This window comes from Lissotriton helveticus, chromosome 3_1 (genome assembly GCF_964261635.1).
Source record: "Lissotriton helveticus chromosome 3_1, aLisHel1.1, whole genome shotgun sequence".
Taxonomy (NCBI): domain Eukaryota; kingdom Metazoa; phylum Chordata; class Amphibia; order Caudata; family Salamandridae; genus Lissotriton; species Lissotriton helveticus.
The window spans coordinates 1036961121-1036986899 of NC_136061.1; the positions used below are offsets into that span (position 1 = coordinate 1036961121).

The 25779-nt window shown below is 47.2% G+C and overlaps 1 protein-coding gene across 1 annotated transcript in view; it reads left to right on the top strand.

Annotated features, from left to right (window-relative positions):
- Window positions 1–25779, top strand: part of SLC25A12 (solute carrier family 25 member 12) — a 513431-nt gene that overhangs the window by 437871 nt on the left and 49781 nt on the right. The window contains exon 14 of the mRNA XM_078681570.1: window positions 23792–23932. Within this exon, the coding sequence (XP_078537696.1) occupies window positions 23792–23932 (141 nt within the window). The remainder of the gene's footprint in view (window positions 1–23791; window positions 23933–25779) is intronic.

A 25779-nucleotide genomic window follows, 5' to 3' on the forward strand; every position in this document is an offset into this window, starting at 1 on the left:
CCAATAGAAATATGAGTGGAAAAAATGCCACAAGCATGAGCTTGTGAAAAGTCCTGGTCAGCTGCAAGAGGTCTTTTTCCTATTGCAGCGCACGCACGCACGCTGCTATAGGCTCAACCTAAAAAATGGGCGCAACAATGGGAACGCCAGCAACAGTTTCTGCACGGCGTGGACTAAAAAGTCCATGCCGTGCCTCCTCTTCATGTATCATATTGTGGAATTTACATGCCCTGACATTTGCAGCGAAGTGCTCTGATTCACATCTCTTCCTGGCGTCTTTTGAGCTTGTGTTTTTGGTTGTATGTTGTTTGTAGATTGAACTTTATGCAGTAGATGGGTGAGGATTGGTAGCAGAGCATAAACGTGAAGTGGCGGCTCCTCCATTGGGGCGTGGGGGCATCGTCCTACTGCTTTCTTGCAGTGCGAGAAGGCAGAAACATAAAATGGTAAAAAGAACATTTTATTTTCGCACGGCGAGAAAGCAGAAGTGCCTGGAGTGCCTGGTTGGGGGCGGGCGGTCCTGCTTGAGGGCAGGGGGGGAGTGACTTGCCCAATGTTGTGGGCCTGACTACTTGGGTCGGCCCTGTGGGGCCGACCCAAGCAGTCATGCGCCCTCTCCCTTTTCTCTATGTAGGCTGCAGCATGCAGCCTACATAGAGAAAATGGCCCGGCTGGGGCGCTCTCCGCTGCGCCTCACCGATCACAACGCTGCCATTGCAGCGTTGTGATTGGCTTAGGGTCGGGGAAAGGAGGCTGTCTGCTGGATGCTTCGGGACCAGGCTGCACCATCACCGACACCGGCCAGGAGCTGAGGCTGTGCTTGGCAGTAAGGTAGGCTTGACTTTTTTATTATTATTCCCCACCCACGCTCCCCTCCCTCCTGCGAGCACGCCTGCCGCGGCTGTAAACGTGAGACAGGGCCGGACTGGGAACCAAAGCCGGCCCTGGCAAAGTGCTTGGCCGCTTGGGGGTGCGACCGCGCTCTTTGCCAGGGCCAGTTTTCGGCCGATTTTGTTACAGAGCCATTTTTTGCAGCAACGCTGCAAAAACGGCCCTGTAACAAAAACGGCCCCCAGGGGCCCAAAACCGACCCCCACCCTTGCGGTGCACCGGGGGATTGCCCGGTGCCCGCAACGGCCAGTCCGGGCCTGACGTGAGATGTTACAGAAAAGAGTGATTGTGCGCAGTTCAATGTGCAGATAGCTGCCATCTTTTTAGGACTGTATCATTCAATTATGGGAATAGCCAGATTTCAATGGTATCCATGGCAATGTGACACATTCTATATTTTAAAGACCGCTTTAACCTCCTATCCATTTTAAAAAAAACTTTTGATAGTTTTAATTAGTATTTTACAAAATAAAAAAACGAAATACGCAAATGACCAAGCTTAGCCAGTGACAGAGAGTTATGACCTGTTTGATACATTGCATTCAGCGGCCAACATCCTATCCATTTAATCTGCCATTTTTGTTTTCGATTTTTTTACGTCCTCTCAAAAGCAAAAATTGTATTTTCTGAATTCCTGTTGGCACATGATGGTTTGTGGACAAGAATGCAATGGGGACAGAAAAGGGGGCAGATTTGCTGTTCGGCCACGATGGCAGTTCCCTGAGCTGAGAGGGGGTCTGCTTTCAGAGTAGGAAAGGCTGCCCAGCCCCAGCCCCAAACCTTGAAATCCCCCATACACCATTTCAGTCGTTGCTTCCTTCACTGTGGCACTGGTTCGAACATTTTTGCCACGACTGATTTTAGTTTACATTTCGGCAGGGCCATTCGGACGCACTCGTGTTCTCCTGGTGTACTGCAGGCTCAGGGTCCACTTTCAGGACAAAATCGGCTTCCATACCCCAACCAAACCCCTTCCCCTGGTTGGAAACATTATGATCGAATTTATAGAGCCAATATTCGTTTTTGGGTACTCTAAAACATTTCATTTGTATTTTGTTAGTCTGTGGCGTGAGCTCTTGTTTGACGTCCCACTGACTCTCTTCATTGAACCTCTTGTAAGGACTTTAGTTACATTACTCGAGCACGGATGTGTCAACCTGTGCAGCCCTCTAGTGGCAGAATGGGGATCTGCAACGTAGCCTGTCGGAGAATTGCAGTTGGTTATTAGAAATTCGACTTCGTAGGTAGGTTTTACCTATAAGGCACTAATATTTTAAGTGGACTGCCGCCTGAGATGGACAGCCGAGGAAAATGTATGCTATCAGAGCGGCAACAGTTTTCGGCAGAGTAAGACACATATAAACAATCTGTGAAGTCGGAGAAAATCATATTAAATTACTATATTCTGGACACCCATAAAAGGTCAAGCCCTGCCTTCTGCATGCGGCAATAGAGCGGAAGTAAGTACTTCCTTAATAGCAGCCATGTATGAGGTAAGAAAGTCAAGAGATTAATAATAAAGTCTGTTGGCGCCTGACGAGGTGAATGACGAGTGGAAAATGTTTATCATCAAACACAAATAGAACATGCGACCAGCTTATTGGATGTTGCAACACCCATCACCCGTAGCAGCCTAGAAACAGGTAAATTATAACACAATACGACACTGGCAGTGGCTGTAATCGAGATGGGCGGGGGCTTCAGTGTCAGTAATAATTTCAGCTACCCATGCTAAACTCGTGTTAACGTTTTACCCAGTTTGACACTCGAGCGGCGCTGGCGAGAAACTTTTTGAGCTAATTTATCGAATGCTAACCAAGTTGTATTGTATCTTTGACATTGTATTGTAATTGCATTTATATCGCGCTTACTACCCCCTGACGAGGCGTCGAAGTGCTATTTCGGCAAATAGCGTGCTACTCCGGAACCCATAAATGATTAGTGTTAAATTAGTATAGTGAAATATGAAAGCAATTTGAATGGTGGATAGGTTAGTCAGTTATTCGGATTGATAAGGATAGCGGAGGGATAGAAGGCGGACAAAAGGTTTGCATTTATATAGCGCTTGTTACCCCTGATGGGGTGTTGAAGCACTTTTTTGGCGAGTAGCATGCTACTCCGGAACCCATAAAGGATTAGTGTTGAATTAGTATAGTGAAATATGCAAGTAATATGAGTGGTGGATAGGTTAGTCACGGTACCAGCTCTGTGTAGGGAACTGAGGGCGAATGATACGTTGTTGTAGTAGGAGAGTGTCTGCGGTGATGTTTTGTTGAACATAATTATCTAATGAAAAATCTAATGAAAAATCGCAGGTTATTTTGTAAAGTTAAAAAGACATTATGGTCCTCATTCTGCAATGCTTGAAACAAAGTGGTGGTGTTATGATGCCAAAAATACCGCTCCCCTCTGGTAGCGCCATCCCTTAACATGCGTTATGAGTTAAAAGTCTCCATAATGGAGACTAACATACAGACCTACAGACACGGAGTCCTCTGCCACAAATGGATTCCAGTGGAGTATCACAGAACTTTCTACCTGCTCCCTGCAGGTAGAAAACGTAATAGAACCCATTGATGTGGAAATTCCCCAGGTAAAATTGGGCCCGGTTCTCTCGCACCCCATATTTTCGGGTGCAGGAACACCAAGCCACTCCGAATCGACGGGTGAGTATCATTCTTCCTCACACTATGGTACTGCGCCAGCAGACTCATATGAGGGCCAATGTATAAAAAATGATAACACTTTACATCACGTTTCCTGGTACCGGGCCATTTGTCAATCCTTCAGTTAAGTTTTGATGACATTTTATGGGCAAAAACATGAACACATTTTCCAATTATAGGCCTAAATTGTCAAATTCCTCCATTAATTGCAGTGCCTAAAATATTTCTTCAGATGTAGACTCAAACTTCCTTAATGTCCACTGATCTCCTAAGCTCTCTGAATCCATCCCTCAACTTCCTAATCCGACACTGGGATTCTTACAAACCTGAGAAACCTTCTCTGCCTTAGCTAACAAGGACATTTGTCGAATGAAAAAACTCTATTAGCACAACCTATTCTCTGTCTGCGATGTTATGTTACAGTGATTTGTAAATCGCACTGTGATCTGGGAGGGTATTCTGGCTCTGAGCAGGTGTGAGTCTTGTCAACCTAGGGGCAAGAGGAAACTCGAAAAAGCAGGTCTTAAGATTTTTGCAAATTCTAGAAGTGAGGTGGAGGCTCTGTTGTACAGCGTCAGTTTTCATGCTGTGGTTGGCTCTGAATTCAGACTGAGTGATGTCTGAGTTGATGGTCATTGAGGTATTCAGTGAGGTGTCTGTTGATGATTTGCTCTAGTACCTTGGCCAGGTATGGAGGCAGGGAGACCGGTCTGTATTTGGCGAGTTTTGAGGGGTCCATGGAGGGTTTCTGCAGCAGGGGGAAGACCATTGCACGTGTCCAATCATCTGGGAAGGTTGCTGGCGAGGTGGAGGTGTTCGGTATGGAACATGGAGCTGATGGGTATAAGGCTTCTGGAATAGGCGTGGTGGAAGAAGGGTCCACAGGGCCCCCCGAGTGAATGGGCTTCATGGGGTGGTGGTTTCTTCCATGGTGATGGCCAAGCCATGTGGTTAGCACTGGTTTTCTGGGTGAAATCGGGAGTCGAATAGCGAGGTCTGTTGGATCTGGTTGAGGGTGGAAACTTTGGCACAATTTGACAAATCTTCACGAAACTTAAAAAAAAAAAAAGTCTCGTCCACATCAGCTTCTTCATCACGTAGGGGCTGACAAAAAAGAGGAAAAGTCCCATAACTAATTTTCCCCATATAATTTTCCTAAGGAAAATTGAACAGCGATATAGAAAAAATGGCTGAACGTAATTGCGCCAAATTTGACTGAAAGCTAGATTTTGGTTCAGAAATTATGCGTTTTGTCATTTGGTGTAAATCCATTTTGTAGATTTTAAGAAACCAAGGTTCAGAATTGTATATTTCATGCCAAGGAGGGTCCTGGATCAAACAGATCAAAATATATGATATGATTGGCTTCCACCACATCAACAAAGATGTGACAGCAGCCCTTTTAGGACACCCCTTTCCTGATTAAAAATATGTTTAAAAAATATAAGGGGCAGGGTAGGAATATGTTGCCTCCCTATGCCTAGTTGGTGGTCCCAAGGGGCCCACCGGGACCAAAAATGTACGTTTTTTGTAATTGACACTGTGGATCCACGTTGCAGAGAAAATAAAGGTGTGGGCTGCTGTGCTTTGTAATTGCAATTCCCTTGGGGTGGGCCAGGGCCCTGGGGTTAAGCGCCTTTTACATTTTTTTTCTTGAGGGCGGCAGACCAGCCCCCTTTCTGAACCTTTTTTTAGACCCCATCCTCCCCCCTGCTTGTCATTAAATGGTGAGGGGGTTGTGCAGCCACCCTTCCAGAGCCTTTTTTAGGCCCTGGGGACCTCATCCCCAGGGGCACTGTTTTTAAAATTTGGCAGGGCCCTGTGGCCCCCTCCCCAAGCCCTTTTAAGACAATGGGGACCCCACCTACCAGGGCCAACGTTTTAATTTGAGGTGGAGGGAAGGGGCGGCTCCTTCGTTATGGTGGAGGAGCATCACCCCTCTGCTAAAAACCAGCAGAGGCAAAGGGCAAAAATAAAGTTATAATAAACATTTTTATTATCATTTTATTTTTCGACCTACAGGCTGGGACTGCAAGCCGGGGAAGGGTCGTGGCCACCTACACTGACGCTGCAGTTGACGCACCAGGGAGGAGTGGGGAGTGGTGGGCACTGCTGGGCACTGCCAACTGCTCATGATGGTTTAGCAGGTCCTCTGGGGTTGGCCAGACACCATGTACACTTGGCCTTTCTCCACCTAGCTGCGTTATACAGAAGGGTAGAGAAACCTGCACAGGCTCCCAGTCTATGTCTGAGTGGCGAACTGAGGCCCTCAGATCAATCCCAGCGCTGCCCATTTACTGTGAATAGTATTGAGCAACGCTGGGATTGGGAGCTGGGAGCCTGCGCAGTGTGCAGCAGTACCTGGACGTCCGGGAGCTATGATCGGGAGAAAGGCGGCACCCGTCGGAGCAGGTAAGTTCATTTTAATTTCTTTCTTTATAATTCTTTTTTTCTGTTTGTGTTTCCCCCGCCTCGCCGCTTTGCAATACGATTGGTCGCTCCTGGTTGAGGGCCTCGTGCTTTATCTGGAGCAATAGATTAGCCCTGGGGAACTCATCCCCTGGAGCTGGTTCAGTGTCACTGTAACTCATCCCCTGGGACAGTAGTGTTCCCTGCCCAGGAGAGTGCAGGAAGGGAATATGATCTTTGTTCCTGCTACACTCGCCTCTGGGCAGGGAGCACAATTTTGCTCCTGCCGAGCCTGGAGCAGAAAAAAGTGTAGCAAAGTTAAAAAGCTGGCTCCTGCTGTATCTAAGGATAGGAGGTGGTTGGGGCCGCAGGGGCTTAGGGGCTCCCCCTGAAGCTATAGCAATTCTTTATGATGTTGATGCCCTGGGTGGGCACCTAGGCACCGAAAATAAAAAAAAAGACCTCTTCGTGCAAACACCCACTATGGGTGCTGGCTGGGTAGCTGGCTGGGGCCGCAGGGGTCTTGGGGCCCCCCCCATAAAAATAAAGGCCAGTCCCATCAGCACCTACTATGGGTGTTGCCTACTCCCTATTAAAATTGATCAGTTTTGCTCCTGGACGTCATTATATGGAGGTGCCAATCAATTGTTTGGCTTTTGTCATGCTTTTTGTCTCTGTTTCCATACCTTTATGGTTACAGCTGCTCCAGCTTGCAGGTGGTTTAGCTCCACTAGCTCAAAATCACAATTTTCATCACAATCTTATCCTATAATTCGGCCTTTTTTTATCGTATACTGGTCATTAACGTCCTACGGTTAGAGTACATCCTTCCAATCTCATCAATATCGCCTTAGATGTTGTCTTGACTCATTGAACTTTTGTATAGTTTCACCAGGATGTCAAGAAGGACTTTCACCCCATTGCCAGTTGCAGAGGGTTCTTCCTTTTCTCCCTCGTGTGGCCTCTTCTCAATACCCCTTTGAGGAGCACATGCTCACCAAACATACACATGAGCAAACTGGTGCCATTCAGTAAGGCCGCAGCCTCTCAGTGAAAAATCTTTGTTTAGGGTCCATTTACATTCAGTGTTAGCATTATTGCTTGTTTACCTCAGTAAATTTGCCATATACGGATTATTCCACATTACTCTTTGGGAGTCGCTCAACAAGTCAGATTGAGGGACTTTCTTCTGTCCAAGCATTTGTGTATGCTGCTTTTCCTATTCTCCTTACTGGTCACCCAGCTCTGTTGCCTGGGGACAACTCTATCCTGGCGCTGGTTACCCCAGTTATTCCAGAGCTCAAGTCCGCCTTTATCTTTGTACAGTGTAGTGGCCATCTCTTGAAATGTAGACAGCCACAGCTTGACATTCTCATTGCTCTGTGAGCTCAGTTATCAGACCCATCATGTAGCCTTCTTCTAATGGGGCAGCCATCACTTAGAATTCTTCAGATGTTTGATTGGGAACTGACTTTTGTGAATAATAATACCTTTGTTGTGCTTTTCTTTCTCTGAAATCCTCCGTTTCACTCGCAGTTATGGAGGGCTAGGGCTACACACTTAATTGTATTAGAAGGAAACTTTATTTGGTTGCTACAGGCAATGATTCTTGCCCAAGATTAAGATCTTTGTTTGGTGTGAATTTAGCTGTAGGCAATTGTCTTTCATCCATATGGAGACCCCCAATGAGACACTGCTTGACATTTTCTTGACAACAACTGTGACTGTCAGAAAGGGGCATTGGACATTTAGGTGTCATCTGCATGTGAAAGTAATTCGAAGCCAAAGCTTCGAATCAGAGAGGCCAGTGGGATCTTGTACATATTAAAGAGTGTGCAGCTCAATGAAAATCTCTGAGGTACCCTGTGCTGGAGTGGAGTTGGTTTCGATGAAAAAAGTGGAAGACGAATAGATTCTGTTTGGTGCGACGGAAAGGTATTTATCCAGGAAATGGCTACCTCTCTGACTCCTACATCTCATAGTCTTTCTATCAATATGCTACGGGATATGGTGTTGAGTGCTGCAGGGAAGTCTAATAGGACCATGGCAGCCGCCCACTGTTTAAGGGAGATCTGAAGTGTTTGAACACAGCAATAAAATAGGTTTGTTGTTGTGTGATGGATGGAAAGCCACATTGAGAGGCTTCCAAGATATTGTTCACTTCTAAGTAGTAAGAGAACTGTTCATTTAATATCCTTTTCTAGCTTTCTGGAGGGTGCTGGTTTACAGAGGATAGTAATTTGACAGACTAAATGGATCATCTTTGTTTCTAATCAGGGGTGTAACCTGGGCCTTCTTCCAGCATACACCCATGGAAGCTGTAGCTCTAGAACTGTTAAGAATTTCACAAAGAAAAGATGCAATAGATGTAAACTTATCTTAAGAATGGGTGGTTGACTGGGGTTCCTAGGCGATCCTTCTTTCCCATTACCAATCATGTTAATCATTTCTTGACGCAAAAGCGTGACATGTTCAGTTAAGTCCTTAGCATCAATGTGGTGTTACATCACTCGGAGTAGGATTCTACTGCACGATCTTAGGTTGAGGGTCGAAGCTTGCATAAATGCAAAGGATTTTATCTTGGGAAAAAGAACCTAAATTGTTACATTGATCCTGCGAGTGAGCACCACCAGGTACAAAATGAGTCTTCGATTTAACAAAAGAAAAGATTTCCTTAGAGGAATTCTTGATTGACTCATTCATTTTTTTTTTTTTGTAAAACAATTTTTATTGCAGATGTCAATTCAAGCATTACAGTTATTTCTTATGTAAATACATGCGGGATCCCGAAATCTCAAAGTCTCTTCAATACAATTTTTCACATCGTCGTTGCTCGCAGTTTTGGGGCTGGGTGGTAGTCGTTTCACCAATTGCTTCCCCTTCATCACTACTCAATGGCGTATCCGATGATCAACCGCTGTCTGCTTTTAACTTTACTTTCCCCCCTCCACCAACCCCCCCCTTCCATCATCCGGTCCGTTCAAACTGTTAGGTCGGTGTCAATAGGATGCTGCAACCCCCCTCCCCCCCTTCCTTACCCTCCCCCCACCCACGGTGTTCCATGGTGTCTCGTGTCTGGGTTGCCGCACGCTGGAGCGTGTTTGTGACCTGCGGAGTCTGGAGATGTCTAAGGAGTGTGTGTCCATGGTGGGAGCTATGGTAGGCACCGCCACCCCAGGTGCCCCAGGGTCCTCTGCTTCCTCCTCCTCCTCGCTCTCTACCGTGCTATCCCTAAGTGCCTGGACTAGAGTTTCCCACGCTAGCGCCGCCTCCTGGGCCTTCTCGTCAGGCCCCCGTCGAGCCAGTTGATACCTGATCGTGCTCTCCGCCGCCGCCCATTTCTGGAACTCAGTTAGCCATTTCCTATGTGTCGGCGCAGCCTTCGCTTTCCATCCCCTAGTGAGTTCCCTCTTCGCAAGGAGTAGGCCCATGTCTATAAATTTGCTTGTCAGTTTATTCTTACGTGTGTGCGGAAACCAGTGTAGGAGTGTAGTTGCGCTATCGTAGTGTAGCTCCCTCTCTGTGACCGCGTTCATGGTATCGCCCACTTCCCTCCAGAAGTCCTGTAGGTGCGGGCAGTCCCTCAGCATGTGCAGTAAGTCTGCGTCCAACCGTGCGCATCTAGGACACGCTGCGTCCTCTGCTCCAAAGTATCGCGCTATTTTGTGCGGTGTGAGGTAAGCTCTATGAAGGATATAGAGCTGTATTAATTGGAACCGAGCGTTCCTGGTACTCTTCCTGGGCCTCTGAACCAACTGGGCCCACGTCGTATCCGGGATCTCCCTCTGCAGGTCAGTCTCCCATTGGGTCTTTAAGCGCGTAAGGGGTCGTAAGGTGCTCTCGAGTATTCTGGAGTGCAGGCACGTGACTGCCTTGACTGTGCCTGCGGCCATCATCACATATTGACATGGTGGCGACGTCGTGGGTTCACACAGTCCCTCGCCCCAGTGCGCTTGGATCCCTCGTACCACAGCTGCGTGCAGTAGATAGTCCCCTCTCGGAAGGTCGTATTGTTCCTGTAAGGATTGGTACGGCGTGAGCACCCCGTCAGTGAAGAGGTCTCCCACCATCTGTAGGCCAGCCTCCTCCCAGCTCCGGAGGCTCGACCAGTCGCCGCCGTGCGGCAGCGCCGTGAGCATACCCAGTGGAATTTCGGGTGCGTACGGGTGTCCGGGGCCAGCGCGCTTTTGCACGCGGTTCCAGCAGAGCCTCAAAGTCCGCTCCTCTTGAGACAAGTCTCTGAGTGCTAGCCTCTGTTGCAGGGTGATGTACGCCAGCACATGGCGAGGGGTGCCAGTGTCCCTCTCCTGCTCCGGGCCTCGGTATACCCTTGCCACTTCCTGTGTGAGGAATTGCAGCTGGGCGGCCAAATAATAATACTCGAAATCAGGGACCGCGAGTCCGCCCTCGTTCTTCGGGCGGGTCAGGGTTGCCAAGGCTATTCTCCGCCTGCCAGATCCCCACAGAAAGGACACTACTTGGGATTTTAGCCGTCGAAATACGGCACTCGGTATCCACACTGGCAAGGTTCGAAAGAAGTACAGTAACCGCGGCAGGGCGATCATTTTAAGCAGCGAGACACGGCCTGTCATTGACAAAGGGAGGGTGGCCCAGAAAAGCATGTTACCCTGCAGCGCTCGGATACAACGGTTTATATTGCCTTCTAGCAGGTCTGTGGGTTCGTGGTAAATGTACACCCCTAGGTAGGGCAAACAGGCCGGCTCCCAGCGGGGCTCGGGACGGGTCATGGGGCACCTCTCCGCTTTCCGGAGAGGAAAGAGGCAAGTCTTCGCCCAGTTCACCTTCAGGCCCGATACATCCCCGAAACGCGCTAGTAGGTCTTCCGCCCCTTCCACTGCCTCTTCGGCATTCTCCAGGAACAGTAGGAGGTCGTCCGCATATAATGATATGTAATGACGAATCCCGTCCACCTCCAGTCCTTGGTAGGAGTCACCTTTCCTAGCCAGTGCCGCCAGAGGCTCTATCGCGAGGGCGAACAGCAAGGGAGAGAGTGCACACCCTTGTCTAGTGCCCCTATGCACTGCATATTTATCCGATATCAACGCTCCTACTCGCACCCTAGCGCCCGCTGATGCATAGAGCACTTCCGTCCACCGCACATACTCATCCCCAATGCCAAAACTTCGCAGCACCCTGTACAAGTAGCTCCATTCCAGGCTGTCGAAGGCTTTTTCTATGTCGATCGCCATCACCACCGGGGCTCTGGCGGTCGGTGGAGGGTTCGCTACGAGCCTCAGCAACCTACGAATGTTATGATCCTTGTGAATCAAGTCTTGCATATGGGCCATCAGCCTGGTGGCCAGTATAGTGCTCAAGATTTTATAATCCGTCGTGAGCATCGACAGTGGTCTGTACGATGCCGGGTCAGAGCTGGTCCTATGCGGCTTGAGCAAGGGGATCATGAGCGCCTCGCGCATCGAACAGGGCAATTCCCCCCTCTCTTTCGCCTCATTATATATGATTTGGAGTCGTGGGGCTAGGATATCAATGTATTTACCGTAGAACTCGATGGGCAGACCGTCCACTCCCGGTGTTTTCCTGCGTGCCATTTTCTTTATGGCCCCCCTAATTTCCGCTAGGTCAATTGGGCCCCCGAGGGCTTCCGCTTGGTCCGGGTCTAGGCACGGCAAATGTATCTCAGACAACAAGTTCTCCAACACCTCGGTTCGGTCTACCGGGCCTCCCCTATACAGTCGCTCGTAGTATGCTTTAAAGCATTGTAAAATGTCTGGCTGGGTGTTACACTCGGTGCCGTTCGCATCAATCAGGGATAATATTGGGGCAGCACCCCTATTGGGGTTTGCTAACCAGGCTAGGAGCGTCCCCGTCTTATCTCCCTCAGCGAGTGCTTTGGTTAAGTATGTTTTGTGATCAAAACAGCGAAGGCGCTCCACCTCTACCGCCATTGCTTCCCGTGCTGAGCATACTCTATCCTGCATGTCGGGGTGGTTGGGCCGTTGTTTCTCCACCTCCCGCAAGGCTTGCTCGGCCTTATCCACATCTTCTACCAGTGTTCGCCGTACGCCCGCGAACTTCCCTATACAGTGCCCCCTTACCACCACCTTGAGCGCGTCCCATTCCACTGCCCTGGAAGAGGCAGTCCCCTCATTTTCGGCAAAGTAGTGGGTGATTCTACCTTCCAACGCTCCGCGGATCGTCCAAAGTGTCCGGATGAAGCCGCCACGTTGGAATTGGAGAAACTTCGTTCATCCAGGCAAAGGTAAGGAGTAGGGGGTTGTGGTCCGAGATCGTGCGTGCAAGGTATTCAGTTCGGGCAACCATTGGCAACACCGACTGGGAGCAGAGGAACGCGTCAATGCGAACATGGAGGTCGTGCATACCCGAATAGAAGGAGTAATCCCTATCAGTTGGGTGTTGGGCGCGCCATGCATCCGTCAGGTCCCACAGCCCCTGCCAGTTTGATCTGTGTTTTGCCAGTCTGTGAACTGGGGATGCGTGTAGAGGTGGGTGTGACCTATCGAGGGTGGCATCCGCCACGGAGTTGAGATCCCCCCCCAGTAGCACTGATCCCGTTAAATAAGAGGCTAACTGTTTGGTCAGTCTATTGAAGTACGATGCCTGCTCTATGTTTGGCGCATAGGCGCTGCAAAGTGTCAACTGACGACCCCGGAGCAAACCCTCAACCGCCACATACCTCCCTTCTGGGTCTACTGTGTGCCTAGTAACTTGAAAGGGAACCCCCGCCCGGATCCAAAGAAGTGTTCCCCTGGCAAATGCCGAGTACGTGGTGTGGAATAAGTGACCCCTCCATCTCCTCTGCAGTGTGGTGCCCTCCATTTTAGTTAAGTGGGTCTCTTGGAGGAAGGCAATGTGTATCCCCCTGCGGACCAGGTAGGCGTGTACCTTGTGTCTCTTTGTCATGGAATTTAGTCCCCGCACATTCCAGGACACACACTTCAACGAGCCCATGTCAGCCATCACCCCAGTCAGTGCAGATCAAATCAGTAAACGTGCGCTTCCGGACACCAGACACCTTCCCACCATCTCCCATCCCCACCCCCCCACCCAACTTCCCACCCCCAAGTGCACCTCGAGTCACCCCAACTACTCCAGGTCCCCCCTCCCCCAGAACAGGACTCAACTGCGAAGTAGAGGCACCCATCCAAACTAGTGAGCAAACGTGCTCACGTAAACTTGTAGTCCGTAGTAATCACCACGGAGGCCTTATGGGCCCTGTGGCGCGTGAGCTGGCTACTGAACCTCTCAAGCCTCGGTCCCATGTCCCTCTGCCCCACAATACTCAATGCGACTTATAAAAGAAAAGTCTCACATTAGTCTGTTCCAATATCCATGGGGGGCGCCGCCTTCAGGTTCTCTTCTCTCAGATGCCGCGGACAGCTGTCAGGGTTCAACGATTTCCCCCGACGTCTGGGGGGTGACCTTCGGGCCCCTAGCCCCCTCCAGCCCCGAGAAGTCAGTGTCCGATCCCGTGGCCAGGGCCTCTGAGGCTGATTCTCTTGCCGATTGGACCGGCGCCGTTCCTGACACCTCTTTAACCGCCTGCAGCGCAGCTCTCCGTTCTTCTTCAGTTTGCGATGTTGAAGGCTTCTTGGATCCCCGGTTGCGCCCCCGGAGTCTTCTCGATCGCCTGATCGCATGGTTCTGGCGCTCCTCCTCGGCCCTAAAGCGAGCCCCATCCGTGCCCGCCTTGTAGGTGTCCCACCAGGCCCAGGCATCCGCCGGAGATTCAAAGAACAACGCCTTGTCGTCTACTATCACTCGTAGTTTGGCCGGGAACAGCAGGGAGTATTGCAGACCCTCGGTGCGTAGCTCCTTTTTGATGGAGAGGAAGGAGGCTCGCTGTTTCTGGGTTTCAAACGTATAGTCCGGGAATAGCGTGACGTTACTATTGTCCACCTGAAATGGGCCCGCTTCCCTGGCCCGCTGAAGGAGCCAGTCTCTGTCCTTATAATGGAGCAATTTGATGACCACCGGTCGCGGCGGGAGACCCTGGCGTGGGGGTCGGGAAGGCACGCGGTGCGCCCGCTCCAGTGTGAAGAAGGGAGATAAGCCCTCCGGGGCAACCACAGTTTTGAACCAGTCAGTCAGGTAGCCCACCATGTCCGTGCCTTCTTTTTTTTCCGGCAGGCCAACTAGGCGTACGTTGTTCCGCCGACTGCGGTTTTCAGCGTCCTCCGCTCTCTTCTCCAGGGCCTGTATCCGCTCCATCGCTTCCGTGAGTCGTCCCTCCATCGCTTTGTGGGCCGGTACGACATCTTGTAAGGTAACTTCTGCGGCCTTGACCCTGTCCTGCAGCTTCGCATGATCTGCGCGCAGGTGCCCCAGCCCCGTCGCTACTTGACCAATATCGTGTTGTAGGGCCTCCTTCGTGGCAGCAATGGCGTCTAGAATCCGGTCCTGCATCAGCTGGAGCTCCGTGGGGGGATGTGGGGAGTCGTCTGGTGTTTCCGTGGCTGGGCTCCCGTCCCCTTTGGGTCCTCTAGGCTTTCCCATCCTGCACCTCCCTGCAATTCAGGACCCTCAGGGTGGTCCGGCGTCAACGACGTCTCCCGCAGTAGTCTGCCGCTAGCCTCAAGGTAGTCTCGCTACCAGCCGTCGTCAGGCGGCGAGCCGGGTCTTTGGTGGGTCGCGTTGCAGAGATCGAAAATGGCGCCAGTGATCTGTTAGGGCATATCAGCTTCCCCTGGTAACCGGGCGCCAGGGGTCTGCACTGGGGTCCACCAGCCGATCCCGCCTGCCGGTCAGCACTCCGTGGAGCTCCTCTCAGCGTTTTGCGGCGCCAACGACCCGAAGCCACCCTCCACGCAGGGAGCACCACCTGGGGCCAGAGGCGGGGTGGAGAGTGTAGGATACACAAAGCCCCAGCGGGCGTATTCCTCCCTCCGGTCCCGGCTCGCCGCCTCCCACGGGTCCAGGGCCGATTCAATGCCCCTCCTTCGCGGAGACAGTTTCACCCTGCACGGTCGGTCCGGGTCGGGCCGCCGCCCAAGCAAGTCGCAGGCCCCGTCGTTGGGCTAGAAAGTGTCCCCTCTGAGCAAGGATGTACGTCCTCCGGGCAGCCTCCACTCACGGTGTCCATGTAAGGCCTTCCCAAAGCAGGCCTGTTGTGTCACGGCCGCTTTCGGGGGTATTGCGCCGGTGCAGGACTCAGCAGCACCCACAGGGATCGCAGGCCTCAAAGCCGGGGCCTAGAGTGAGCCCCTTGCGGTTGTGGGCGGGGCTCCGCCAGAACTCCACTCCCGAGCGGACCTCGCACTGACCACAGGGTCCGCCGATGCTCCGGGGGGCCGCCGCCGCCGTTCTCCACCAGTCCAGTACTTCACGGCGCCCCACGCTGTGGCCTCAGGACCTCCGGGGCGGGTTCGTCGCTATTCCGCAGTGGCTGCGATGTAGGGAGCCGCCATCTTGTCCCCAGCCGTCTCGGGCACTTCGCACCCCTCAGCGTCCGTTATACCTGGAGCTGCGGCGCACTTTCCCAACCGGAACAGACCTGTGGGTTGGCTCCGGGATCGACCCGATTTCCACGGGGATCCCGGGTCTAAATCAGGATTTAAGGCGGATTACGGGCTGAGGGTCGGGAGCCTCGCTAGGCTGCGACCGTTTCCATCGGCTGCTAGCCACGCCCCTCATCCTTGATTGACTCATTCATATTACCATAATAAGTACGATTTGATAATTTTATGGCAGGATTTAATGGCAGAGCAATATAGCTTTTTTATGGGTCACTTAGAGGAGCTCTCATTACTTTTTCATTGTTAACAGTGCCTTTTCATAGTACTGAGTTTTTGAGTGAACTATGGTGCGGTGTAGTTCGAGAGGCTGTTTTTTCCTTCTTCAATGTGGCTACATCGTCAAGGGCAGACGAGATCAAATTATTAATTAATTGCTAGCTTATTGTTGAATGAATATTCTTAAACCTTGTGCCAAGGCCGCCTGCACCAAAGGAAGTGGTGCTTTATAAGAGAGATTGCCAATGTTAATAAAAAATCAAATCTACTATGTGGCCAGCCACACGTGTGGCCTCTGATAGCATCTGTGAGAAGTTTAATGCGGACAGGACATCTATAAGCTGTTTAGCTGCACTTTCTGAGTGAACATCCACATGGTAGTTGAAGAACCCAGGATGGTAAAATTAGGTGATTTGAGATTGTGGGGGGTAAAAGCCTCGACGAGATCTGTCAAGAAAGTAGCTCAATTTCCTGAGCGTCTGTAAATGAGTGCCCCTGATAGCGAGATGGTTGTGGACATTCTAATAGTGCAGATTAGAGCCTCTGCATTTGTCATTGACCGTGCTGGATGAACAGGTAAAAGATTGTTAGAAATTTATGGCAAGCCCGCCACCATTCTTCTCAAGGTGATCTTGATGAATAATGGAGTAGCCAACCGTGAAAGGCCGCTGCAGTGTCAGGAGCAGAAAATGGCAGCTGGCTTATCTGAGTTAAAATCACAGATACCTACTTGGTGAGTGATGTAACATTAGATAGATATAATTAAAATTATTTGCACCAATTGAGACTGCAGTTCTTGGACTGATAAGAATTCGTCCTTCATGTCTAAATTTGGGAGCTGGTTACAGTTTCTGGAGCATATCGTGCATATAGCTTGTTCGAGAATTAAAATTTCATGATGTAACGGTGGGCACTTACTGGTTGCGTAGAGGGCGAGAAGCTGTTGACACACATAAGCTATACCTTCTGTAATCCTACAGCCGGGGAAGTGACGCTGGGTGCAGGCCAGGAACAGACTGGAGCCGATTGGCTTTCTGCCATTAGCACGCTATCATTGCGAATGGACGGCAGGGCCACTTTTGTAGTCCTGGCGGGGAGCGTGGCCGCAAAAGACCAGAACTCTACCTGCTAGTTGGTCGCAGTAAGTTAAAAAACAGAGAGCGTTAAATTAAATGCAAACTGGATCTCGGCAGATCCTGTGTGTGGGGTCAAGCTTCCTTGCCTCACACATTACAAAGGAAACAGAATAAAGATACAAGAATCATGTGAAAGTAAACTCATAAACATGAAAGAAAGAAGCTCCAGGAGTCGAGGTCCGCAGTTGGAGCCAGGTACCTCCTTTAACATACAATGAACAGCATAAGCAATAAATAAACAATTGCCTAGAAATCAAACTCAACTTTTAATGCAATTCATAGACAGTAATGACTGGAAGAACAGACTTTGTCGCTTTAGAAATATCAGGGGGCAGATTTACAAGCCCCTTGCGCCTCTTTTACGCTGCCGTTGCGTCACTTTTGTGACGCAGCGGTGGCGCAAAAGATGCACCATGGTGCGGGATATTTACAACGTTATGCATCTGGGAGATGCATCACGTTGTAAAGCCCTGCGTCAGAAGGAGGCGTTCTGGTACGGGGGGGGGGCGTTCCGGCGCAGGAACGCCTCCTAAAAGTGGCTGAGTGAAATCCACAAGATTTCACTCAGTCACTTTGGGGCCCATGCTGCGTCAAAACCCTGCGCCTGCTTGAAGCAGGCGTAAGGATTGACGCAGCATTGTAAGAATAGGCCCCCCTAGAGCATTGCTGGAGCTGCGACGCAACTCCAGCAATGCGCCACTTTTACGGCACAGATGTCACGCATCTGTGCCGTTTTTGCCCATGGGGCGGCGCATCCATGGTAGCGGAGGCATGGCGCACAATAAGTGGCGCATTCCTGCTGATATGCAGGGAAGCGCCACTTATTGTAAATCTGCCCCCAAGTGTTCATAATGATTAAACTGTTACTCTTTTCTTTAAGGAGATGTCTCACAGACCGCATCGGGTGCCGCTATGCAGCTCTAAACTGTAAAGTTTGACTTTGCTGGTGTCATTTCGCTCACCAAGACAGAATTAGGGGAAAAATATGGTGTGATCTATTTCACTGACTTTTATCTTGATGAGCCCCTCCATAAACTCATTTGACAGCATAATAGAGTTGATTGGGAGTCCTTAAGAATGCGTCCTCCAAATCTGAATATAGTGCAGTGTTTGAAGTGAAGCTGCCTTGCCTTCCGCTCCCTGTGGGTAAGTGCTGGCCACACATCTACATCCCGCACAAGTTACAAAGCACCGTCTTGTCCACATGGTCCTAATGTGCGCCTTCACATTTTGCTTGCTGGCTGAGAAATCATTTTTGGGAGGATGTGGCGGTCCCAAGGAAGTAAACAAGGCGCTTGTGGCAGACACATGAGTGTCGGTAGGATGTGCCTGGGGTGAAATATGAAAGGGCAAGAGGACTAATTTGCCGGGTCATATGTCTGCTCCCTGCAGCCCTGGGCATGTCATGGGTTACCCCCGCCAGATCTCAAAGTGCATGCTTTTGTCCTGACCCTTCCTGTCAAGTCTAGTTTATTTACTTGTCCGTCGTCAAGTGTTCTTTTTTTTTAATTGAGTGACACTGCGGTCAAATAGAAGCCCATTATATAAGTCTTCCTATTGTGTGTCAATTTGTGTACCGACTCCAATTCGTCAGCATATTGAGCGGTGCCCCTGTCTGTTTCAATTCAGGCAAGATGTCTTATTAATTAATGGTGGTGCCTGTTTTAATTTCTACACGAAGTTTTAAAACAACGTACCAATTTATGAAAAAAGATCACATGGCATGAGATTTATTGGGAATCAGATAACTGCTACAGAGAGTACAAGGAATTAGTGGCGATTGACGAAAACAAAAACTACTCACTGCTATGTGTGCAGTATTTTTAGTTGGTTTGCATTTTCGTATGAATAGGGTGTTTTTGTCGATAGCAGGCAATGTGTTGCATTTGTGCTGCGTTCATTGCCAACTGGTTCCTTCTGTGCATCTGCACCGATCCATTTGTTTCGGTTTCCTTTAGGAACATTATATCATATGTCTGCTTGTGCAGATTAGTTCTTGCATGTGTATATTAACTGATTATAGCAAAGTTCATTCATTCGTATGCTTTATTTAGTTGTTTTTTCTGCCATCTTCATGACCCATGAAGTTTGTTCAAAACAGCAGTAGCCTTATTTTCTTGATTAATTAAAATAACTTCTTTTTTGGAAAAAAATGGAAAAGTCAAAACCTTTCCTCCTTCTGACATCTGACAACTAACAGTCAGGCCCCAAGTGGAAGTGCAGCTGTGGGGATTTGAGGGTCATTATTATTTTAAGCACAAATATGAACTTGTGCGGCATAGCCGTGTGAGAACATACTCAATGGTGGTAACCTTCCGCTAGTGTGCCGGAGCAGTGCTGCTCGGGGTTATTGTTGCATAGAGGTGTTTTTTAGCTCACAAACTTACTGCAAGCTTCCCTGTGGACCAGGAAAAGCCTGAATGCATTTTCCGTGGCACCTTGTTGAAGAGGGGGAACACTGTCTCAAGTCTTCCAGCGGGTGTGAGTTTTTGTATCGCTGTTCTTCATCTACACTTTACACACTTAAGTGACTGCATTTAGTTGTAAGAAAATAATGCTTAATTCAAGCCGGTGGTTGCCGATGGGATGCACTGGCACTCATTTTTGGGGACTGACACTGATTTGTCCTCGCAAGACTTTGACTCAGAGCAAAAGAGAGAAATAAAAAAAGGGGGAAGAAACAGTAAGAGAAAGAAGGAAAAAAACTGTGATAAAAAAGAAAGCAAGATGGGGAAAAAACCCGCAAGAGTGAGAGTGAATCATCAGTACACAGACTTGGTATTCGATACCCCTGTAATGCGATAGAGATGGTCCGCGACTTGCATGCAAAAATGTGGGTCTGACATTTCAGTTCAAAGTTCAGTTCAAAATACTTCCTTCGGTGCGTTGTGGAGATATTCATGTTGCATTTCATGGAGTGTTTTGAACTTAATTGTCACTTCCGAAGGGAACCAACTAATTACGTCTTTGGCGGTGCAGCGCCGGGTACGCACCGCCATCGCAACACCAAAGCTGTGGTCAGGGCGCCTGCCAGATTAGGAGCTTCCTCTTGTATAGCGGACTTTTTTGGGGCTTTCCCACGGCGGTGCCTCTAAAAATGGGCACTGCAATGGAAGCTCCAAAAACATTTCCTGCACGGCATAGACTATTAAGTCCATGACGTGCAGGAACTGGTGTGCATGCACACAGGGGGGCAGATGTTGTTCCCCCATGTGCATCCCAGGGCGTAGAGGCACAAGTGGGCCATGTAGTGCCCCCTTTGTTTCCTCTCCGCCACGGTATTCATGCAGGAGGAACCGGCTTGAAAACCATGGCAGAGAGGCTTCTAATATGCTTGGCGGGAGCACAGCGGTCGTGCTAAGCATATTGATGCCTCCTGACCGCCGCAACAATGCCAGTATTCAGTGGTTCCCTGAATGTCTACGACGGCCTTATACAGTATTGTGAATTGCTATTCTACCACCTGCTATACGAACACTGTCTTGTACTGTATGATACTATGAGCACAGTTAATAAAAAGAGTTAAAAAAAATATATGGTATTTGCCTTAAATTATTTGCAACTTGGACAGATTGTTTGGTGATTGGTTCAAATACTTTCAAGCGTGTGATCAACCAGCGTCAGAGGATATTTTGGAAGTGAAATTATTCATAAAGTCGTTGCATTTGAAGAGTGAAGAAGTTAGACCTGTATAATCCAGAGAATTTAGTACTCATTTTTACAATATTGAAGAATCCTTTTGGTCTGTTGAGAACATTGTTGATTTTGTTCTTCATATATTGAGATTTTGTCTGGATAATGACTTGCGTATCAAGTCCAGAGCTCACTGAGGATATGTCTGGATTCTGTTCAGCTGGCTAAATGGCTTAATAATGTTTCAAAACAGCTCTCTTGAACTTATGTTGTTATTTTCAAGGATTGCTTTAGAGACTTGGAGGATTAATAATAAGAATACCAATTAAAAACAATAATAACACATTCAACGTTAAGAATGTCCAAACATTCTTTGATGTTAAGAAACTAAAAAGGAGCAAGGAAAAGGAAATGCTCAGGTTAAAATGTCCAAAGAGGGTTCAAGAAAGCAAAGGTGAAATCCTAATGGCAAAACTATGATAAATAAGTTAGCTATGTTTGAGAAGTACAATTGTCTTTACATGTAAATGATCTCACCTAGCCTCGTTTGGAGGAATACAAACCCTTCCCCAGGAGCTGTCTGTCATTAGTGGATATCAAAGTGCCTTGGCGAATCTTAGGCCAGTTGGTCCATTTCTTTCCCGGAGGAATGTGTAGTTTAATGTCTTTTGTGCAAAGAAGATAAAGAATGGACCACCCACACCATGATGGATTTAGTTTGCTGGACTCAGTAGAGCTAACCACTGCACCGGGTTGCTAAAGCACACCTCCCTGAATCCTGACAGTGATGATGCAGTTTTTCATGTGCATAGGAATGCTTTTGCTTCTGCTGTGGGTGATGTCTTATCTTATCAAACATTCTCTTATTATGGGGTGCAGTCTTGGCTGGAATCTGTAGATGCCACTTGCTATTATTGCTTATTGAGATAGGACAACTGTCCCACTCTCTTCCCTCAATGTCAAATAATTGGTAACCCCTGCAACAGGCCTACCCACTGGAAATGCTGTCTGTAAACTTTATAAGCTGACTTGGGATGGAGGGATTGACCGGTATGCCTGGCCTAAAGATTCAGAACTGATGCCCTCTACGATATGAAGACCATTTAAGATGGAGCCTCAACCCTAACAATAGATGGCTTCTCTGTAAAGACTCCTGTGATGTCCTAAAAGACCTGATAAGGGTTCCATGTAGTTGGCTCTTAAAGATAAAATAGTTGTAACCAAGCCAGCTTAATAGCCTCTGCATTTTATGAGGATATGGAAACCAAGTGCCCATCTGCCTCTGCCCAGTAGCTGACAACATACTTGACATCAACCACATTCAATGTGTAAGCTAATCTGTGAATGGAACAGTCTCTATTGATCAGCCCAGAGGTGCACAATGTAGGCAGATCTGGTTCACAGGGATTGGGTAATATGCTAAAAAGATGTGGCCTGACTGACACGATACACGGTTAATTTTACATTTTCAACGTGACAGGCTCACGCAACCAATCCTGCTGTCCTCTCCTAGTGCCCAAAGTTTGGACAAGCACAGAAATAAACAAATTGATACATTGGTGAGCTGGCGGTCAGCGCTTCAGGCACATCTTTAATATATGTATCGGAACTTTGAATCATTAAATAAAACTGTGTGATACACCATCTTATTTCCCGGATGTGAGCTAAATAAACATTTTCCCAGAGTCCATGCGAAGTATATAGAATTGTTCATTCTTCGTCTTCTCATTAAAAATAAAAACTCAGATAAAAAATAGTAATTCAGCTGGTACTGGTAAGATGTTGGATTTTGGTGTATCAGTAGTGATTCATTTTAGAATGTAGGGCGTGCACAACTTAACTGTTATGGTGACTGGAAGAATCTCTCAGATGTGTGCTATTGGAGTCAGTGGTACCCAACCAGTTGAACTGCACTAATAAGAGTCGTTCTTACTCTTGTAGCCTTGGTCCTCGTTTAAAGGATACATTACAGATCTATTACTCACAAGATAAAATTACTGGGTGATTGACAAAAGCATTTATGAGCACAGGTGGTAGTACTAATGGAGTACTCTTACGTACTTGTATATGCCCGGGGGATCGTCCCGAGACATCAAACTCTCTATTAGTAAAAGTGCAAAGAGGGCTCAGTATCTTCTCTGTGCACGAACTGTATATGAATAGTCCCATTCTATTTACATTTAGATATTTTGTAGCCAATTCACAAAGTTGTGTAAGAGTACGTAAAAGAGTTCTCATGTAGGAATACTTTCCATACTCATAAATGGTTTCAGGAATTGCTTTAACGGTTTGTGCTTTTTTTTTTAAGACAATCGAACTGTAGAACGATGAGACTTTTATGTAAATGACAGATTTTGTTTGGTTACTTGCTTTTATCTCCATCAGAACCTCTTCTTTTGATTGTCATCATACAAAATAAAGTAAAAAATCTAGCAATAAAAGGGACTTAAACACAGTTGAAAATAACATTCCAGCACTAAATTAAAAGCATCCAGCATGTAAAAGAAAATATGAGCTAACGTAAAATGTATTTTTTGTATTTTTTTGGTAACCAAACTGAAAGGTCAAAGTTGGAGGATTGGGTAGCTAAATGCAACAAAACTACCTTTGTAGAAGGTGAGATGCAATAAAGCGCGTTTGCTTACTGATGGCAGGTATATTCAGTTTTCTTTTCAGACTGATACTTTGGGATAAAAATGAACACATAACCTGTTCAGTGGACATCTAAATAACACACATTTGAAACTGAAACTTAGTTTGCAATTGTTGGCTAAATATGCATCCCCAAAGATACATTTTAGCCACACATCATTGGACCTGCTGAGCTTGATGATGCGTAGTGGCCGGAAGACAGACCCGTTGATTATCGAAAAAGAAAAGACCTAAGCAAAATGGCCGACTAAAGCTATTGCAACTCAGCTTTTCTACTAATATCTAATGTGTACCCATGATTTTAAGAAATGTGCACTATGCAACTTTACATTTATACATTTCATTGTCAAGAATAATCTCTGTTTCACATTTGAAAGGAAGTTCATGAGACCATAGTGGACACAATTCTGTTACTGTTGGCTGAATTAAAGCAATTAGAACAGAAAATGGTGCCGATGGAGTAGAGCTTAATACTGTTTGTAAGTGTTCTTATTGTTAGGTGAGTATGAATCCCACAAAAATAGGGAAAACACTAACAGGATTCAAAATACCTCACAATGACTCACTGGAAAAGAATGACACTGTGTAGGACATAAGCATATCACATTTTTAAAAGCTTTTAAAGCAGTCAAAATTAAGAATTGTCTCTGCTTTTTCCTCTTTTACTTTGCAGGCTGGTGGCTCCCAAGTCATCTTTACTAATCCGTTGGAGATTGTGAAAATTCGGTTACAAGTAGCTGGAGAGATCACTACGGGGCCGAAAGTCCGCGCCCTCACAGTTATGAAAGATTTGGGCCTTTTTGGCCTTTATAAGGTAAGAATGTTGACAATGTTATCACAACTCAGCAACGTGAAAAAAGATTTTTCAAACTTCTGGGAATTGCCGTCTAGTTCACACTTTTCCTCCACGTGACTGAGAGTGGCATATCTAGAAAATTTAAAATGAGAATTATGTATTTGCCAAGCCGATTTTTTTTTATCTGAGGCTTTATATCAAACCATGTATAACTGATATCTATTGGATAAGTATATGTGAAGTTAGACCATCTTTGTCACATGCGCAATCCTTGGTAGTACCATTGAACATGGACCTCAGCATTCTCTTGCCCATTCATTTGCCTCATCAGTAGTGGAATTCAAATGAAAGAACTAGAGCTTGATAAGATGCATTTCTGTAATATTGGTCTCAAAAGTCTCTCGATAATTGCCTAATATTAGTGGCAAGTGACATTGTCAGTGCCTATAAACAAAGATAAGGTGGTAGTTACTGTATAATTGCAGTGTGAATAGTGCTTACCTTTTGTATGTTATGCTAAAAATTTCCAAAACGCAGTTCTAATTCATTATGGTTTCAATTTACCACTCCTTTTTTTCTGTGACTTAATCTTTTTTCATTTGTTTTGGAAACAGCTTTTTTCCACGACAGTTAATGAAATGCATTATTCAGTTATGTTTCAAAATTATATTGAAAGAAGTCAAATAATATGCACAGTTTCTTTTGCCCACATATTGTCCGTACGCATCTTTTCCACTAATATGAAGAATTCTGTGTTTAATATGTATCCTTCTTTAAATTCTTGACAGACTAATATTAACGTTTACTTACTGACCAACTGTGCCTACATCACTGAAATTCTTGCATATAGTCTTATACTGAGAAATGACCCATATTGAGTGTGTTACACTTGACCCGACTGTCTCTAAAGTGTCTTTTTTAATTGCACTAAGTGAATATCTATGACGTTGCAAGTTTACTGAAATCCTTAAGTTGCACTTTACCTCAATATTTTGTTTTCAACATCAGCCTTCTCTGATAGTATTTTCTTCATTTCTTTTTTTGCTTTTTTCAGTTTGAGGCACAATTTTTGTATTCACCATGAGGTCTTGCTACTCTGAGGCATACCTTTCTTATTGCCAAGTCCTGGAAACATGCAACCAACTTGGTTCTGTCTTTCTGTTTTTAATCAGGTCCTTAAGCGGTAGCATTGATGTTACCACAGGAGACACTAAACTTTATCTTGCATCACTTTAATTTCTTTGTGATTTCTAGTACTCTCGATTAGAACGGTTACACTCCACCTTACATATTTCTGTACATAGATGCAAGTTGCCTATCTGTATAAATCTCTTCAAACAGCCATGTAACTGGCTGTCGAGGCTTGTTTGAGGGCGATGAATCTGTTGATTGTCCTGGACCTCCCACCCACTCTCTGGAAAGATTAAGAAACGCTCCCCTAGGAGTATTTTTTTAATTAGAGTGAAACGGGGGAAGAGAAAGAGACACAGGTTCTATTTGCAGCATGAGCATGTACAGTTACAGAATCTTTGTACATGGGGCCTCTGTACTCGGCCCTCCATGGCAGATATAGCATCGATGAACTCTTACACTAACTGAGAACCGCATGACACCAATGAGCTGTAAGGTGGAAGCAAGCGATAATCAGCAGAAACCACAAATAAACACATGGGCTGGTTTTTTAGTATAAAAGACCCAGGGAGAACCGAGGGAAAAGCAAAACAACAAAATGGAGCGAGAAGAGACTAGAAACTGAACGACAAGAATTAATCCACACAAAAAAACCAAATGGTTTCTAAGCCGCTTCCTACAGTTCTGAGGAGTTTAAATACCAACCCAGAAATTACTGCCTAACCCCATAAGTA